The 20,183-nt window shown below is 37.1% G+C and overlaps 1 protein-coding gene across 12 annotated transcripts in view; it reads left to right on the forward strand.

Moving 5' to 3' along the window:
* The window catches only part of TTBK2 (tau tubulin kinase 2), a 142,496-nt gene that overhangs the window by 73,036 nt on the left and 49,277 nt on the right, over positions 1-20,183 (forward strand). For all 12 annotated transcript variants that reach the window (XM_070582931.1, XM_070582881.1, XM_070582936.1 and 9 more), the window contains 4 exons: positions 2,806-2,946; positions 4,445-4,549; positions 15,891-15,956; positions 19,731-19,823. In XM_070582931.1, coding sequence (XP_070439032.1) covers positions 2,806-2,946; positions 4,445-4,549; positions 15,891-15,956; positions 19,731-19,823 — 405 coding nt within the window. The remainder of the gene's footprint in view (positions 1-2,805; positions 2,947-4,444; positions 4,550-15,890; positions 15,957-19,730; positions 19,824-20,183) is intronic.

Consider the following 20,183-nt stretch of genomic DNA (forward strand, 5'->3'; position numbering starts at 1 on the left):
ATGCTCCAGAACTGGAATCAGCCATTTCTTCATCAAGCCCTGATTACTCTTAATGGGAAATGATATTTAGAGACCACAGTCTAGATGCTATGGGTGCCTGTTGCTATTGGGTTGCTCCTTGTTTTAAATTCTTTTCAAGTGGATGGGTTCAGGATTTCCCTTTTTTTTACAAGAGAAAATATGTCATGGTTCTTACTGATTTTTCTAATTCAAATTTGTGATAATAGAATTGCTAGTAGGGGCCGGCCCCATGGCTGAGTGGTTAAGTTTGCGCACTCCGCTTTGGCCGCCCAGGGTTTCACCAATTCAGATCCTGGGTGCGGACATGGCACCGCTCGTCAAACCATGCTGAAGCAGCATTCCACATGCCACAACTAGAGGGACCCACAACTAAAAATATACAACTATGTACTGGGGGGCTTTGGGGAGAATAAGGAAAAATAAAATCTTTAAAAAAAAAAAAGAATTGCTAGTAAATTCTTTGACTTTATATTTTCATCTCTTTGCTCTTATGCACTCGTTGATATAAGTAGATGAAATGATATGATTGGGATTTACATGAAAATAATCCAGTATGTGTGTGTGGGAAGGGAAAGGGGGTGTGTGTTGGGGTTTGGGGATGACAGATGAAACAAGATTGGTCATGAAGTGATAATTGTTAATTCTGGGTGATGGATAGGTATATGAGGGCTTATTATATTATTTTCTCTCCTTTTAAGTATGTTTCAAATTTTAAATAATAAAAGTCCATTTGCATTTTTATTGGGATCATGTTAAATTTATAGAATTATTTAGAGAGAAATGAATATGGTTTTTCATTCAGTAGTAGTCATTCCATATCACTGTGTATAAAGATCCTTCATTTTTTTTAGTGGCTGCACTGTTCAGTCAATGAGGTGACTGTACCATAATTTATTTAGCCGTTCACTTATTGATGGGCATATAGATTGTTTTCAGTTTTTCTCTGTAACAAATAATGACCATTTGTAGTATATACACTGAAGTATAATTTGGTGGGTGAAACCTGCATGTATTTACCATGTTAACTAATAACTCTTTTCCCCATACTCTTGCCAGCCTTGTATTTATCATCTCAGGTTTTGTTAGTTGATACCTTAGGTTTACATTTTAAAAGATTTAAAATTTTGGGGCCGGCCTGGTGACGTACTGGTTAAGTTCGTGCACTCCGCTTCGGTGGCCCAGGGTTTGCAGGTTTGGATCCCAGGCGTGGACCTACACACCACTCATCAATCTGTGCTATGGCGGAGTCCCACAAACAAAGTAGAGGAGGATTGGCACAGATGTTAGCTCAGGGCCACTCTTTGACACACACACATAAAAAAGATTTAAAAATCATTATTAATATCATAAACCCAAGTTTTATTTCCTTTCAAAAGCTTTTATGATGGTGGAAGTTGTTTACAAATAAACTTCCAGGACTTGGTGTATTTTTGGCAATGAAAATACTGATTTTTGAGAAAAAATTATTGGAATGCTAATAAAAGTTATTAGTTACTCTCATAGGATTATAAAACTTCTTGCTTTATATTATCACTTATTTTACATTTGTTGAGGATGTAGAGAACAATAAATTCCCCTAATGTTAGCAAATAATAATAAAGATAACTGCCAATTTATGCTGTGGGAAAACTGCATTTTTAAAGAAGTGTGAAGAATGAAAGGCTCCTGATTTTCTTAGAATTTTTCAATTCTGAGATTACTTGAGTACATTTAATATTTTATTTTAAATGGTAGTTAAGTGATTTAAGAATTTATTACTTTTTCAAAAGTGAATTAACTGTCTTTAGTTGAGGTGATGGTGTTAGTGGCATTATCACAACCATACACTACAAAATTTTGGGAATAGAGAGATTGAGGTTTTTAAATTTCCTTGTGATATGGCAGTCAGGAGTCAGTTTCCGTTCTTTGGGAGGTAGAACTGCAGTGTTGTAGCCCTGCTGTTATCAGGTCACTGGCTTGTTACCTAGGCAACAAGGAACCTTCTGGATGGAGCAGCACCATGAAGTGGAAAAAGAACCCTGTGGAGTCAGACAGACTTTGATTTGAAAAACAATTTTACCTTAACAGATGAAATTTATTTAAATCCTCTGAGCCTCAGTTTCCTCATCTATAAAACAAGAATTAACTTCTGTTTTAGGGTGCTGTGAGGATTAAATGCAGTCCTGAATGTAATACATCTGGCACAGGCTGCATACGTTCATTGCTTTTATCTACTGCTATAAGTAACTGAGTGTTTGTTTCATATCATTTTTGTTCATAATAACAATAATTAGCATTTATTGAGTACCTATTGTGTGCCAGGCATTATTCTAAATACTTCATGTGAATCTTGTTTAATCCTCACAAAACACTCTGAGATAGGTATTTTGGCCCCATTTTGTAAGGAAACTGTGACACAGAAAAGTTAAGTGGTCTTTTGGGAATATATGTTAGACAGTAATGAGAAATTACCGCTCTGGGTATATATATTTTATATCTTTTTAAATAAGACTATATTTTGTTATGACATCAGAGACAAAGGGAAACATGATGACTCAGAAACAATATGTTCAAAAACTTTGGTTATTCTTAAATTTGTCTGAAACATTCATGCGTTAATTTAAGAGAATCTCTTGAGTGAGAGGATCATGATTTGGGTAAAGTCTTTGCTGTTTCAGTTAAAACATTTTTTAATGGTAAATGAATAATTGCCCTTAAAATCTTCTAATTTTTGTATAAATGAATAATTCCTCTTAAAACATAGTTTTAATACCATACTTAAAAGTGTTTATTTGGTTTCCACAGGGTCGAAATCTGGCAGATCTACGCCGCAGCCAGTCCCGGGGCACATTCACCATTAGCACTACTCTTCGATTGGGTAGACAGATTCTGGAGTCTATTGAGAGCATCCATTCTGTGGGATTCTTGCACCGAGATATCAAACCGGTAGGAGGCCTTTTCTAGCTGGAGCACAGAATGAGTTTGCTTGGTACTCTTAATCTTATGATGAGACACACAAATTACAAATGTAGCTTTCTATATTTGCTTTCTATATTAAATACAAGGTAATATTTTATTGAAGCAAAATGTAACTGGAAGCAAAATGTAACTGCTTCTTAATTTTAAAAAACTGATAATTACAAACTATAATTTATATTCAAGAGCTTTTCTTGTACAATGAAAATGATGCTACAGCCAGATTATAAATGATTAATGCTTGACTATTATTATTATCTGTGTTAACATTGCTAATTACTTAGCCTTACACCTAAATTGATAGTTATTCTTTGGATTTCTTTTTCCGATATTGGGTAGAGTGTATACATATGTTGCTTTTAGATGTTGGCGTTGTGTTCTTTGAACTGTTTCTCAAGCGACAAATTGTACTTATAAGAAACCACCAATTGCGAAGACCTTATTTTTTCTCCAGAGTGCTGCAGTGGCAATATATAGTATTTTTTTTCCTATTCTGTTTTTCTTAGAAATTGTCATTCCATAACTATGAAATATACTTTTATTTTTTCCTTCTCAGTTTTTTTATTGCTCTTGGGGGAAATGACCCATTTCTGGTATACTGTATTTACTATAAATTTATATGTGGTTGGTGCAGTTGAAAATGACACCCATATGTTGCTACATGATTTCTGAAATTAGTTTGCATGAAAATGCCAACGAGAATTAACACAGTAAAGTCAGACTTAGTGTAATATAGATATCTCCTGCTCCTATTTCTATACCAAACAAAATGTCGTTATTTGAAAACCATGGTGATTGTAGAGTTTCCATTTTCATCAGAAAGCTTCCCCAAGTAGAACAGTATTTTAAAATAAAAGCTAACAGTTCTGCAAGTTTGGCTTTTTGCCTTTCTAAATTCCCTTGCTTGCACACTCATCTTTGCAAGTTTATGATCATTTAATGTTACATTTATTTTTTATTAAGGGAAGAACGCAAATGTATTTTCCTTAAGTCTGTTTTGGAATGTTTCCTTAAATTGTATTTTAATTTTTACACTTCGTGAAATTCAGCTTTATGATGCTTATAGGAGATTCATTTAAATTTCTGAGCTATGTGTTCGATTTTGCTCATTCCTAGTTCCTCCCATTTTAAAAAGCAGGGATTGGATTTTCATTTAATTTAACAGTAGAACTTCAAGGAAATTAGAATTCTGATTCCAGTTTAGTCAGTGTTGTGTTGTATGTAACTTTATATAGTCACTTAAATTCTTTGTTGGTCAAAGTTCACTTGATCCTAGACATTAACAGAACCCACAATGAAATTATATATAAATACCCAGTAAACATCATTGACGGGAATATTGTATTTGGGACATGTGTGTTGTATAGAGTTTAAATAGAAGAATTAAAATATAGCAGAGATAAGATGTAAGGACCAAGTAGTATAAAGAATATGTATATTTTCATATTTTCCTTCTTTATTTTTCTAGTCGAATTTCGCCATGGGTCGCTTTCCTAGTACATGCAGGAAGTGTTACATGCTTGATTTTGGCTTGGCTCGACAATTTACCAATTCCTGTGGTGACGTCAGACCAGTAAGATTTTTCATATTATTGTTAAATATTTGAGAGTTAACCTATTATTTGTAGTATCATTCTTTTTAAAGAAATGCTAATTATGTATCAGAATGGATGTTATCCAAGAAGTAGCATATAGATTTTTATGATTAAATTATAGAATGGAGTTAGTTAATTTTATTGTTAAAAGTTGTTGCATTAAAAAAAGGTACATTAGGGGCCGGCCCCATGGCTGAGCAGTTAAGTTTGTGTGCTCTTGTGTGTGGTTTTAACAGGAAAAGATTTCAAAGTAGCCATTATAAGTATGTTCACAGAACTAAAGGAAAGATTGATTTAAAAAGTAAGGAAAGTATGATGACAACATCACATCAAATAGAGATTATCAATAAACAGAATTTTTTTAAAAGAACCAAATGGAAATTCTGGATATGAAAAGTATAAGAATGGCAATAGAATAACTGTAGGATGTAGAAAGAGCCACAGACTGCAAAAAACAACCCTGATTCTAAAGGGCTAATGTGTATTCTTATTACAAGACCATTCTAAATCTGCATCTAATGTACCCTTTTTTTTTTTTTTTTTTTGGTGAGGAAGATAGGCCCTGAACTAACATCTATTGCCAATCTTCCTCTTTTTTTTCCCCCTCCCCGAAGCCACAGTACATAGTTGTATATCCTAGTTGTAAGTAATTCTAGTTCTTCTATGTAGGGTGCCTCCACAGCATGGCTTGCTGAGTAGTGTGTAGGTCCATCCCCAGGATCCAAACTGGCCCATAGTCTAGGCTTTATCTTCATTGGATCCACAAATCTCCTCCCCATTCCTTTTATCACAACCTTGCCTGATTTTTAGAAGGGTCTTAGGTTTTAAACTTCAATGTTACAGACGAAATAAGTTTCTTTGGGAAGAGGTTAGGAGGTTTCTTTTTTACGGCCTCCTTCTGCCCACATGTGAAATCTGAGTCAGGGCTCTGGAGTTGGCCGTGAGGACTGGCAGGCTGCTCTGAGTGACATCCTCGCTTTAGGAGCTGTGCTCTCAGGTTGAGATGGGGCAGTAGCCTGAAGTCTCTTGGCTAGCATCTCCTGGGGCGGAACCACTGCCTCCTGAGCCGGGAGAAGGACTATTGAGGCCCCAGAGATTCTCAGCACACCACGCCCAAGGTAGAGCCTCCATTCCGAGGTGGAGGCTGGGTGCTAGAAAAAGGAGCTTCCTCTCCGCTCTCACTTGTCCAGCACTCAGCTTCCTCAGCAACAGGCCTATGGGAGATGAGAAATGCTGACATCCTGCTCCTGCAGGAAGAAAGCCCTGTGCTAGGAACTGGGGAGGGAGGGAGGGAGCCCTGTGTTCTTGGCGACGTCAGTCTGGAGTTGGAGCCACCTTACTGATCTAGAAGGGGTGGAGCGGGGAGCAGCTTTGGTTTTGGTTCAGATACCTTAGACTCTGGCTTTTCTTATTGAATTTTCATAGGTTTTCTTTTCTTTTTTGTTTTTTGAGGAAGATTAGCCCTGAGCTAACTGCTGCCATTCCTCGTCTTTTTTCTGAGGAAGCCTGGCCCTGAGCTCACATCTGTGCCCATCTTCCTCTACTTTATACATGGGACGCCTACCACAGCATGGCGTACCAAATGGTGCCATGTCCACACCTGGGATCCGAACTGGCAAACCCCGGGCCGCCGAAGCGAAACGTGTGCACTTAACCACTGTGCCACTGGGCCAACCCCTCATAGGTTTTCTTGAATAAATGTTTCTTCATTTGTTGTTTGCCCTAAGGACCATTTCCAGAGGCTTTAGCTGCTTTTTTAAGATAATTTCACCAGCTTTACTGGGGAGTGGGGGTCGGTGGAGCTCCTCATGTTCTCATACCAGCAGTTGATCTCCCACTACAGTTCTTCTAATGTCTAACTTTACCTTTAGTTTTGTTTTAATTTGGTCTGATTGTTATTTTCATTTCTAGCAGATTAGTCGCATAGAAGTTGAAACACTGGTTTTGAATGAGCTAACCATATAATAGTAGTTGTATACATCAATGTAAATTATATTAAAACATTGGCACATGAGAATTTAAGCTCCTAGAAATTATGAGGGAATCTTTTTGGTTCTAATTAAGTTCTTGCATTAATAGGTAATGAAGCAGGTGATGAATTTAGGTTCTGTGTAGCTTATTAGATTTGAATACATTTCTGGAATCCCATTTCTACTCCAAGTAACTTTCTTTTTCTTTTTTTAGTTTTTATAAATATTACCAGGTTATTGTTTATTCACCCATAAAACAGATATTTAATGAGCACATATTAAGTGTGAGGCATGGATCTACGTGCTGGGACTACAGCAGTGAACAAGCAGACCAAAACAAGGCTCTTATGGAAGTTTTCTTTTAGTAGAGAAGACAAATAATACACAAGTAAAGACATAATTTTAGATAGTGATAAATACGGCAAAGAAACACAAAGCAGGGTATTGACATCTAGAGATGGGCAGTGAGGACAGGAGACTGTTCTAGAGCTATTAGTTAGAAAAGACTGCTCTGAGGAGCTATTGAGTTGAGAGTGGAATGAACTGTGAGAGCAAGCCATGTGAATATCCGGAAGGAGTGTTCCAGGCAAAGGGAACAGCAAGTGCAAAGGCTCTGAGGCTGAGTAAGTGTGGTGTGTTCACAGAAAAGCAGGGAGGCTACTGAGGCTATAGCATAGCATGCGTTGCTTAGCATAGTACATGGACAAGTGGAGAAAGATGAGGGTTAAGACGTTAGTAGGCCCCCGACTGGGTATGATTTTGCAAAGAGATGGATTTTATTCTAACTGTGATAGCATGCCTTTGGAAAATTTTGAGCAAGGTTCTTGCATAATCTGTTACATGGTCTGTCAATAAGATAACTGTGTAGAGTTATATACTGAAGTAGATTATGTTTAAAACACAACCACACGAGAATTTAAGTGCCTAGAAATTGTGGGGAGACTATCTTTGATTTTATCAGTGGTTCCTGTGCTAATTGGTAGCCAGGCAGAAAAAGAACTTAGCTTCTATGTAGTTTATTGGATTTGAATGTCTTCTGGAATCCCATCTCTATTCTAAATAACAGTTTTTCAATTTTTAGAACATTTTTGTTTTTAAAAAAATCACTGTGGCTGTGAAGAAGAGACTACTGAGAGCAAGAGTAGAATCAGAAAGACAAGTGAGAAGGCTAATGCCATGGTCCAGTGTTCCTTGATGGTGGCTGGTGGTACATTGAAGTGGCATTAGGGTGGTACAATGAAAGTGATGAGAAGTGGTCATATTTAGGATATATTTTAAAGATAGATTTAATAACACTTACTACTCCATTTGATATTAGAATGTGAAGGGAAAGAAAGAGTCAAGAATGACTTCTAAAATTTTGTCCTGAATGAATGGTATTAACCATGATGGGGAAGAAGGATGAAGAGCGAATTTGATGAGGGAAAATCACGAGTTGTATTTTCTAGAAGTTAAGTTTGAGATGCCTCTTAGATTCCAATTGGAAATAACAAGAAGGTGATTTGATACAGTAATCTGTAGCATAAGGAGGAATCAGGGATGGAGATAATACAAATTTAAGAATTATTTGCTCCCACTGTTTGAAAATAAATGATAATTTAAAAAAATGGAACTAGATTAGATAAGCTAGATAAGAAAAGAGGTTCTGAATCTGAGCCGCTGGGGCACTTTAGCAGTTCAGTGGTGGATAGAGAACTATGAGCTAGCCAAGAAGAGTGAGGAGGAGGATCAGCCTGTGAGGTAGGAGGAAAATCAGGGGATTGTGGTATCTTGGGAGCCAAGTGAAGAAAGTGCTTCAAGTATGTGGGGTGATTATCACCTGCATCAGATGCTACTGATAGGTCAAGTAAGGTAGGAACTGAGAACTGACCGTCTGGATTTGGCAAGATGGAAGCTTTTGGCGACTTTTATAGGAGAGGTTTTGTACAGCAATGAAAACCTAATTGGAGTGGGTTAAAGAGATTATTGGGGAGAGGAAGTGGAGAAAGGGAGTATAGGCAACTCTGTATATATATGGAGGAGTTTATTTGGTTCTAAAGAGGAATGATAAAGCAGGGAAGTAGTTGAAAGGGAAGTGAAATCTTTCCTTCCTTCCCTAATTTTTTTTTAAATGGCAGTTATTATAGCATGCTTTTGTACTGATGGTGATGCTCAGGAGACGTGAAAAAAATTGATGATGTAGAACAGAGCAGGAACAATTATAGGAGCCAAGTTCTTGCATAGCACACTGGCACAAATGGTGAGGTTAGCCCAGTGTATAAGAGCAGGAACACTTCTTCCATTGTTAACTGAGAAAAGTTACACTGCAACTTTCATTGTAAGCGAGGATAAGTGGACACAGATTCAGGTAGGCATTTACATTTGGTAGTGGGAAATTGAAGTTCTCTCATGGCTTTTATTTTCTCAGTGAAGAAAGAGGCACAGCCTTTTGCTGAGAGGACAGAATGGTGTTGGAGGATGAGGAGAGAGGAAGACTTGTGAAATAGTTATCATGGAGAGGGAGAAAGTAAACGGACTATGAAAATAGATTGCTGGGCTGTACTGAAAGCTCATTTGAGTATTATGGTAATTTAAGGTGACACTGTCAGGACTATTGTGTATTTTTCTCAAGATACCTTTAACTGCTTGTTTAGGGGTGCAGTTTAGTCCGGGAATTGGGTTTAACCTGGCTTGGGGTCACGTTAGCACTATGGAAGAGAGAGGGAAGGGAATTGAGAGAATATTCTTGTGGTTGAATATGGCCCAGGCTATGTAAGAGGTGAACTTTCCCTTTATTTATGTGTTAATAGCTAGTTCCTGTTAGGGTTTTTATGCCAGTAGGATTTCATAGTTTTCCTTAAATCGCAAATAAAATTGATTTTGTACTTTTTGGGTCATGATTATGATTGAAAACATTTACTTATATGTTCCACTACTATAAAGTCAAAAGTTGCCTTGGTAGATTTGTTTCCTATAGTACAATTTTGCTTAATTTATTTATTGCTTTTAAGAAACTTGAATTGAATTACTTCGATTATGTAGGTATGCCATCATGTTATCTGCAATAACCAATATTTTGATTTTTTTGTCTTGCTATATATATTCCAGAAGTGTATAGAAAACACATATAAAAATTTCAAAGAAGAGTATTAAAACACCCATGACCTCCATCTAGGTTAAGAAATAGCTAATTACCACCTTAGAAGCGTGCCGTAGGTCCTTTCCTGATTGCATCCCTTCTCCTTCCTCGAGCAACGCTGTCCGATGGAACTTAACTGCAGACGGAAATATTCTGCATCTGCACCATCTACTATGGTAGCCACTAGCCACATGTGGCTATTGAGCACTTGCGTTGTGGCCAGAGCAAGTGAGGAACTGAATTTTCAATTTCATTTAGTTTTAGGTTGCTATTATATTGGTCATTGCAGCCCTAGATATAGTGTCCGTTCTAAATTTTGCATTAACCAGTCCTTTGCTTTGCTTTCCTCTCTCTTCTGTAGACCTGAGGGTACTTATTTTGGAGTATGGAGTAGATTCCATTGTAAAATTATTGTAAAATAGTACAGTTATCATGTACCCTTCCCCTAGCTTCTCCCAGTGATAACATCTTACATAATCATAGTACATTGTCAAAACTAGGATATTGATATGGGTATACTATTAACTCAAGTACAGACCTGAGTGAGATTTCACTATTTTTTACTGCACTTTTTCTTGGGGGCAAAGGTGGTATATGAAATTTTATCACATGTATAGATTTGTATAACCAACACCATAATCAGGATACAAAACTATTCCATCACCACAGAGACACTCCCTTAAAACATAAATGTATGTTTATTTACCAAACTTATGGTATAGGACCATCAGTCAGAATGCATTACAAAGGGAACGATGGACAGTATCTGTTACACTAACGAGTTGTTTATGTGGTTGGTTTTGAGAGCTTCTGCTGTTTATCACCTTTAAGATGTATTAGTTACATTAAATAGGGATGTAAGATACAAAGAAGTCCTGAACTATATATATTTACAATACTTCGATCCATACAGTTTCAGAGTTGAACGTCTGTTTACTTAATGATTTGAATCTGCATGTTCATTTTTTTTCTTCCTGGTTTAAAGCATGCCCCAGTTTCCTTAGCCCTCAGCTGGCATCTCACATTGGCCCTTTGTATCTAAGCTCTTGGAATGCCATGTTTTCTCCTGCCGCTTCCTTCTTAACCATTCAACTGAAACTTCCAGTGCCTAGGGCTATAGTGACCTACTTAAGAAAAATTTTAGAAGTCTTTTTCTCTGTTACCATTCCAGAATTTCAGCTATTTTCTTATTTCCCTTGGAGGTCTTATTACATAGTTCTGCATGCTTTTTTCCCCCCCGATCCCCTCCTTTTGGTTAGCAATAGGTCAGGGCTCATGCCTGTAATCCTTCCCTTCTCTTTCTAGATTTATTCTCCTAGGAGCTCATTCTGTCTCTAACATTCATCTCCTTCGCGTTCACACTGCTTCTATCCTTGTACTAGTCTCATGATTTCTCATTGCATTATTAGTTTCCTCGCTGGCGTCCCTACCTTCTCTTTCCAGTCTGTCCTTTATACTTCTAGCAGAGGAAACATCCCAAGCACTTCCTCAGTCATGTCACTTCCCTGCTTAAAAATTTTTGATGAATTCCATTTGCCTGTACATTATAAACCAAACAACTTAATATGACATTCAAGGCCATCCTTAGTCTGATTCCAACCTACTTTTCCATTATTTTCTGTCACCATTTGCTTCAACCCTACCAAACTCTTTCCCCTAACTCTTATAGTACTTTCCTCCCTTTTTGCATTGTTCACTGTGTTTTTTTAACTTAAAATGCATTTCCTTTTTCCTATTGTAATTCTGTTAGTCCTTCAAGGCTCAATTTATTTTTTTCTTTTTCCTTTTCACTCAAATATCAAAGGTGTTTATTTTAACAAAACATGCTCTTAGGTTGTTAACCACTCTCACTTTTTACTTTGTTTTTCTTAAAAGATGTTTTTAAGTATAATTTTTGAAAAGATATTATATTCATATGGTACAAAAATAAAAGAATAGTTCATCAAAATTAAAGACTTCTGCTCTTTGAAAGACACTGTTAAGCAAATGAAAAAGACAAGTCACAGAGTGGGAAAAAATATTTGCAAAACATACATCTGACAAAGGACTCATATCCAGAATCTATAAACAACTCTCAGAACTCAATAATAAAAAAATAAACCAATAAAAATGAGCAAAAGATTTAAATAGACATTTCCTTAAAGAAGAGATACTATAGATGGCAAATAATTACATTAACAAATGCTGAACATCTTTAGTTATCAGGGAAGTGAAAATTAAAACCACAGTGAGATATAACTACATGGCAATTAGAATGGTTAAACCTAAAGAAACAGACAGTTCTAAGTGCTAGTGAGGGCCAGAAATCAGAGGTTGCCAGAGACTGGGAATAGAGGGGAAATAACTGACTACAAAGGGCCAGTAAGGGAACTCTTGAAGTGACAGAAATATTCTATATCTTGATTGCAGTGTTAGTTACATGACTGTATATCTTTATCAAAACTCATAGTGGCCAGCCCAGTGGCGCAGAAGTTAAGTTCACATGTTCTGCTTCGGCCGCCCGGGGTTCACCAATTTGGATCCCGGGTTCGGACATGGCACTGCTTATCAAGCCATGCTGTGCTAGGTGTCCCACATATAAAGTAGAGGAAGATGGGCATGGATGTGAGCTCAGGGCCAGTCTTCCTCAGCAAAAAGAGGAGGATTGGCGGCGGATGTTAGCTCAGGGCTAATCTTCCTCAAAAAAAACCTCTTGTAGAACTGTGTATACTTAAAGTGTGAATTTTACTGTATGTAGATTGTACCTCAATAAACCTGACTTGAAAAAAATTAAAAGATAAACAGTGAAACAAATCTCCATTTCACCCATGCTGTTCCAAATCTGTTCATTTCCTATACTGCCCTCATCCCTCCCTTCACTTTAGGTAGCAGTGTTGTTATTTGTTCCTTAATGTATTCTTCCAGAATTTTTTTAATGCATATGTAATAAGTACAAATGTATATTCTCATTTTTCCCTTTTTGATTCAAAAGGTATCGTGGTATACATTCTGCACTTTTCTTTTTTTCGTTTAACAATGTGTCCAGGAGATCTGTGTCAGGATGTAGAGCTGCTTCATTCTTTTTTGCAGCTGCAAAGTGTATTCCATTATATGGATGAACTGTAATTTATTTAATCAGTCCCCTATTGATGAACATTTGGGTGCTTCCAGTCTTTTGCTATCACAAACAGTAAGGTAGTGAATGAATTCATACATCCATTATTTTTGTACATACTGCAAGTATATCTGTAAGATAAACTTACAGAAGTGAAATTGTTGGGTCAAAAAGAATATATGCGTTTGTGATTTTGATAGATATTGCCAAGTTGCCATCAATGGGGAAGTTTCAAGAGATCACCTGTTTCAAGGCCCAGTTAAATGTTGCCTTATTCTTAAGACTTTTCCTCCTTCCATAGGTCTTTTCCTTCTTCCCGCCCACCAAATGGAACTGATCCTTACCACTCCTAGGCTTTCATAGCTCATCGTACATTGCTAATGATATTCATTATAATCTGCTTTGAATTAGAATTATTTGTATTTCTAGCTGTTTCCCCAGTTGGGTTAAGTGGTCTTTTCTGCTTCATGGAAGGTGGCTGAATTCTCTTGATCTGGTGTTTCTTTGATGAGTCACATCCAGTATTCTCAGCAGCTTGTCTCTTTACCTCTGTCTCAACCTTTCCATGGCACAAGTAAGGTCAGAGCCAGGCCAGGGGAACTCTTGACTGGAAGAAGTCTCTTGGGCTTGTCTTGGCTAGAATCCATCAGGGGGAAGTCTAGGTGCCCAGTTAACCATGCACTAGGGTGCAGAGTGTGATAATAGCTCTGGAGATTGTCATCCTGTCACTTACTGGAATGCAAATAACTGGGCAAAATTACATGCTATAAAAACATTTTTGAGTCGTTGAAGGCTCTTGTCAGGTAATAAAAATACCACCTCTGAACTGTTATTTAGTGAAAAGTGTTGATAGTAGCCTGTCTTATATCCTCTTACCTGTTTTTCTTCTTGAAAGAGAAATCTCCGACTTCAGAGTTCCATCAACCAAACTGGGAATATTAGATATTCCTGTTAGTCATGATGTCTTAGGAAAATATTGAGATCTACTATGATTGTCAATGAATAGTAGCTAAGAAAATAAAGGGGATTTAAATAGATTGCAGAAACTTTTGATTTCTGAGACTTGTCATTAAATACAAAGAATATTTTAAAAATAGTTAAATCTGGGGCCAGCCCCATGGCCAAGTGGTTAAGTTTTGCGCGCTCTGCTTCAGTGGCCCAGGGTTTCACTGGTTCGGATCCTGAGCGTGGACATGGCACCGCTCATCAGGCCCTGCTGAGGCAGTGTCCCACATGGGACAGCCAGGGGCACTCACAACTAGAATATACAACTATGTACTGGGGGGCTTTGGGGAGAAGAAGAAGGAAGAGAAAAAGAAAGAAGAAGATTGGCAACAGTTGTTAGCTCAGGTGCCAACTTTAAAAAAAAGTTAATTTTTTTTTTTAAAGATTTTATTTTTTTCCTTTTTCTCCCCAAAGCCCCCGGGTATATAGTTGTATATTTTAGTTGTGGGTCCTTCTAGTTGTGGCCTGTGGGATGCCACCTCAGCATGGCCTGATGAGCGGTGCTGTGTCTGCACCTGGGATTCAAACCGGCGAAACCCTGGGCCACCGAAGTGGAGCGCGTGACCCCAACAACTCGGCCATGGGGCCGGCCCCCAAAAAGTTAAATCTTAAAACAAAAAGAAAAAGGAGTAATTAAAGGGTAAGAAAGAATTTCATGAAAGAAGAAATACAATAGACAACTAACTTGAAAAGATTACAAAAATGAGCAAACAGAGGAAGAACACAGAATGTTTATCTTATGCTATAGCATATGACCAAAATGATTCTGGTAACTAAAGATTTTTTAAATAACATTTATTATAGTCTTTTTGTGACTACAAAAGTAGTACATGTTAATTGAGGATAATTTGAAATTATTGAAAAAGACAAAAAGATCTATTAGTGAAAATTATTGGTTGTGATTGTTTTCAAGTTTGTCAGTTTTCATATTGAGCTATAGTGCCATCCCTGAATCTTTAGAGTACTGACTTGATCCTTGTAAGCAATAGAATGGAAACAGTGTATGATTTCAGGTCAAAAGACCTTGGTTGATACCTGGTTTTATCACCTACTAATTCTGTGTCCTCAGACAAGTTTACTTACCTCTTAAAACCTGTTTCTCTGTCTAAAATGAGCAAAATGAAGACCCTACCATCAGAGTTTATATTCCAATGAAAGAAAACAGGCAATAAACAAATAGGTAAAAATATAAATAAAATTAATTTTAGGTAGTGAAAAGTGTTATGAGAAAAAAATAAAGCAAAGTAAAAATAGAGTGGCATTGCAGGGGCAGGTAGTATTTTAGATTAGAATGATTAAGGAATATTTCTCTGAGGAGGTGGCATTTGAGCAGAGGGCTTAATGTAGAGTAGAAGAGCTAGCCATTGTAGGCAGGCAAGGAGATGGCATTCCCGCTGGAGAGAATAGCACGTGCAAAGTTTTTAGCTTGAAACAAAATTGGTTGTAGGAGAAACCACAGGTAACTTCATTTTGGAATGAGGCCAGTGGCAGATTATGGAAGGTCTTGTAGGCCAGTTAAGAAGAGTTTGGACTTTATTCTAAGTTGAGCTCTCTGAGAATTGAGATCATGTATTATTCATGTTTGGATTTATTCCTAATACCTGGCACATAAGTACCCAATAACTTGAATTTATGAATATATAAGTTGCGTATCTAGGGAGAGATACAGGTTGCCACCATCTTTGAATTGAGTTTGAATGAAATAGCCAAGACATAAAGAGGTTGACATCTTAGATTACTTAGAGATTCCTCATGGTCTTAATATACTTATTTGCAACCAGAGCCTGAATATTAATGTATGTACTATGATGCTTGGTGTGGTTCTGGGTATATGAAAGCATTTAATGTTTTCTAATGTACAGAGTTTGTCATAAATGCCGTTTTAAAATGCAGGTAGAAAAAAATGGGACTCATTGATAACTAAAATGTTATTAGTGCTTTTTTAACATATGACTTATTAGAGATATTCTGTCTTTAATTTTCTGTAATTTCACAGTGAAAAGTTAGACATTTAAATAGTGTTTTATTGTGATAGTAATGCACATGTTTCTCCCATCTACTTCATGGGCTCAAGTGTGCTGAATCTTTGGTATTTGAAGCTTATTTATAATTCTTTGCTTGGTTTTGTTGTAGCCTCGAGCTGTGGCAGGCTTTCGAGGGACGGTTCGCTATGCATCAATCAATGCTCATCGGAACAGGGTAAGTATCTGCGCCAGAGTCATATCTGTACAAGCATGCTGATGGCTTGAATTGGATTGACTTCTTTACAGTAGAGTACACAGGTGTGGAAAGTGCTTGGGAGCAGAGGGAACGGGGTTAGTAATACTAATACACGGCTAGATGTGTAGTGGATAATAGATGTGTGCAGCTGCGTAGAAATTAAAGTTGGATTTGCCAGAAAAGCTAATAGGTAAATGTCTTGTGTCCTTATTTAGGTATAACTATTAATGAATTTAATATAGAATTTTAAAGAAATAAAACCTCTGTGTTCTATCTCAAGGAGTTATTTGGGAATATAATACTATTAATACCTAATGAAATAGTAGGGGTCATAATTTTATCTATAATATGCGTCTAATCTGTGATATCCCCTTTCCACCAAATCTTTTGTTTGCATGAAGATCTTAAATGCAGACAACTTTTAAATTTTCATTTTGGTAATTACACCTTTCCTGTTGAGTTAAATTTTTAAAATTTCTCTTTCTCTCTTTTTTCACTTTGGTCCTTTTGTTCTTCTCTGATTTTTTTTCTCATCCTAAACCTTAATTATGTGTAGGAAAGGTAGGTATTTTATGGATTCTCAATCCTTGAAAACTTGTTTGGATGGAGTTGAGAAATGTACAGGTGATTCCTTGATAAAATAAAGAGAAATCTTTTCTTGATCTTTTATTACCTTGTTGTTCTGTGAAGCCAGAATTCCTTTAATGAAAATTTGACCAGTGCTAAATATAATAGAAAGAGTATGCTGTGGTCTTATATGCTATGCTACACTTAATTTGGTTTCTTACGGTGTGATTATAAATTGAAAATAAGAAAAATGTTTTTATCAGTGTGTAGCACTCTGCCAAGCGTTTTAACTCATTTGGTTTGATTCAGTGTTACTTTATTTTATGGAAGTACTAGGCTTTCTAATTAATTCTATTAGAGAACTATGTCAACATTGGAATCTTTGAAATAAGACATTCTTTTTGAGATAAGCATAAACATTTTCAGAGATCATAATATCTCCCTAAGCATTTCCAAAATAGCTACTAGAAAGAGATTATATATTTTTATTTTTTTAAATTTGAAGAGTAGAGATTTCTTCTGTAAGCCTCTTCAGCATAGAGTGCTCTAACCATTACTCTGTTAACCTGCTTATTATTTGTTATTCATCTTACTTTGGCAGAGGAATTTGATAGTGTATAGCAGTGGTTCTTACCCTTTTCTGCTCCCAGCACACTTGAGGAGTAGAATGCTTTACCCAGTAATACAGCTTCACAACAATTGTCAGTTTATGTGGTAATACAGGAGTGCAACTAGTGGAACCTTCAGAGGTGCTTGTCTAATTTAAAAAGATTTCCCAGAGGCCAGCCCTGGTGGCCTAGTGGTTAAGTTTAGCGTGTTCTGCTTTGGCAGCCCAGGTTTGGTTCCCAGGCTAGGACCTACACCACTCATCTGTCCATGGCCATGCTGTCGTGGTGGCTAGCTCAGGGTAAATCTTCCTCAGCAAAAAAAGAAAAAAAATTGTTCATTTGGGCCAGCCCCCATGGCCTAGTGGTTAAGTTCGGCATGCTCCACTTCAGTGGTCCAGGTTCAGTTCCTGGGCGCAGACCTACACCACTCATCAGTGGCCATGCTGTGGTGGTGGCTCACATATTAAAAAAAAAAAAAAAAAAAGGAAGACTGGCAACAAATGTTAGCTCAGGGCAAATCTTCCTCAGCAAAAAGAAAAATTAAAAAAATTTCCCAGATAATTCTAATATACTTCTTTCTTCCATACTTTGTGATCCTGATTTGATAATGTCTAAACACAGTACACTCCATTTCTGTTTTTTTGGTACCTTAATCTTAAACTTTTCATGTGACTAATTCCCAAACAGTACTAGGACTTTTTGAAACTCTTGAACTCTGTTCACTTTGTCTTGTTGTCTTACATTTTAATCTTTTGTTAATATTTGTTTTATCTCAATACTTGAAGAAATTGTTTTCCTTTCTTCTGGTTCTGTGGTTGCTCTTGAGAAGATCTTTGTCCATTTAATTGTAGTTACTTTATATTTAATTCGTCCTTTTTCTCTGACTACTTTTGATGCCTTCTCTTTGTCTTTAGTGTCCAGCAGATACGTTCAAGTATGCCTAGGGGTGGATTTCTTTATATGTATTATGTTTGGGATTTGCTGTGCTTCCAAAATCTGAATGTTCACATCTTTCATTGATTCTTCATTTCGTTACTTCTTTAAATATTGCCTCTTTCCCTTTTTCTGTATACCTTTTTTTTTCATATCTCCAAAGTGATGTGTGTTAGACCTTATGGTACTAAAGATAGCCCTCTGAGGGCCCTGGCTATATGCTGCGGGTGGGGGAAGTATCTTAGTTACACCTCCTGTCTTGTGTAGGCTCAATGCTTTTATACCTGTCCCTTTCCTAATTGATAAAACCATGGTTGATAAAACCTGTGACAGATGCCCCCAGAACAGTCAAAACCAAAGCTTCAGTATCAGCTTGCTTCTTATTTCCAGCTTGCTTTTAGGATTCCCTTTACTTTTTTTTTCAAAAGATTTTATTTTTTTCCTTCCCAAAGCCCCCCGGTACATAGTTGTATATTCTTCGTTGTGGGTCCTTCTAGTTGTGGCATGTGGGACGCTGCCTCAGCATGGTTTGATGAGCAGTGTCATGTCCGCGCCCAGGATTCGAACCAACGAAACACTGGGCTGCCTGCAGCAGAGTGCGTGAACTTAACCACTCAGCCACGGGGCCAGCCCCCCTTTACTTTTTTTTGATTGTGGTAAAAAACGCATAACTTGGGGCGGGCCCGTGGCGCAGCGGTTAAGTGCACACGTTCTACTTCTCAGCGGCCCTGGGTTCGCCAGTTCAGATCCTGGGTGCGGACATTGCACCGCTTGGCAAAAGCCATGTTGTGGTAGGCGTCCCACATATAAAGCAGAGGAAGATGAGCATGGATGTTAGCTCAGGGCCAGTCTTCCTCAGCAAAAAGAGGAGGATTGGCAGTAGTTAGCTCCAGGCTAATCTTCCTCCAAAAAACAAAACAAAACAAAACAAACACTTAACATTAAATTTACCATCTTGACTTTTTTTTTCCCCTGAGGAAGATTAGCCCTGAACTAGCTGCTGCCAGTCCTCCTCTTTTTGCTGAGGAAGACTGGCCCTGAGCTAACATCCATGCCCATCCTCCTCTACTTTATACGTGGGACTCCTGCCACAGCATGGCTTGCTGAGCAGTGCCATGTCTGCACCCAGGATTCAAACCGGCGAACCCCGGGCCGCCAAAGTGGAATGTGCACACTTAGCTGCGCCACCAGGCCAGTCCTTGACCATTTTTAAGTGTAAAATTCAACAGTTTTAAGTATATTCACATTATTGTGTAACAGACTTCCAGAACTTTTCCATTTTGCGTCACTGAAACTCTATACCCACTAAACGCTAATTCTTCCTCCAATCCTTGGCAGCCGCCTTCTCTTACTACTTAATGAGCTCATTTATTAATTAATGGACTATTAATTGTATTATTTCCAGCATTTCTGGTTTTGGGGTGTTCTTTGTATAAAATATTTTTCAGTATATTATTATTATATTTCAGTATATATTATTCAGAATATATGCCATGTAGATAGCTATATAACTATATGTAGATGTATAGATATATTTACCAGATAATTTTATGGGAAATGCATTCAAGTTTTTAGGCCTTAGACAATGTAATATACTCACAAGAAGTGATATGTAATGTGACTGAATTCTGTTTTGCTTATGAAGGAAATGGGAAGACATGATGACCTTTGGTCCTTATTCTACATGTTGGTGGAATTTGTGGTTGGTCAGCTGCCTTGGAGAAAAATAAAGGATAAGGTATTTTGGAAATGAAAGTGTGAGTTGTGGTAGGGGAAGGAATAAAAATTTCTCCTGGGTAGTCCTTTTTTGTTGAGAGTATACTTATGCATAAGAATTAAAATTTACAAGCAATTTCCCTATATTCCAATATTTATATTTTTCTATGAGCTATTATTAGAAATCTAATTAATAGTATGACTTTTTCTGTGTACACAGAGAATAGATACTAATTTAAGTACAGTCATCACTGCTGGTTTGATTTCTAGCTCGCTCTCTTAGCTTTTATTTTCACTAGTTCTTTTTCTTTTTTATAAGTCAATTAATCTTTAATTTTTAATTATCACATTGTGTTGTTTGATTTGAATATTGTAAACACAT

The sequence above is a fragment of the Equus przewalskii genome, chromosome 1 (assembly GCF_037783145.1).
Source record: "Equus przewalskii isolate Varuska chromosome 1, EquPr2, whole genome shotgun sequence".
In the NCBI taxonomy this organism is placed as follows: domain Eukaryota; kingdom Metazoa; phylum Chordata; class Mammalia; order Perissodactyla; family Equidae; genus Equus; species Equus przewalskii.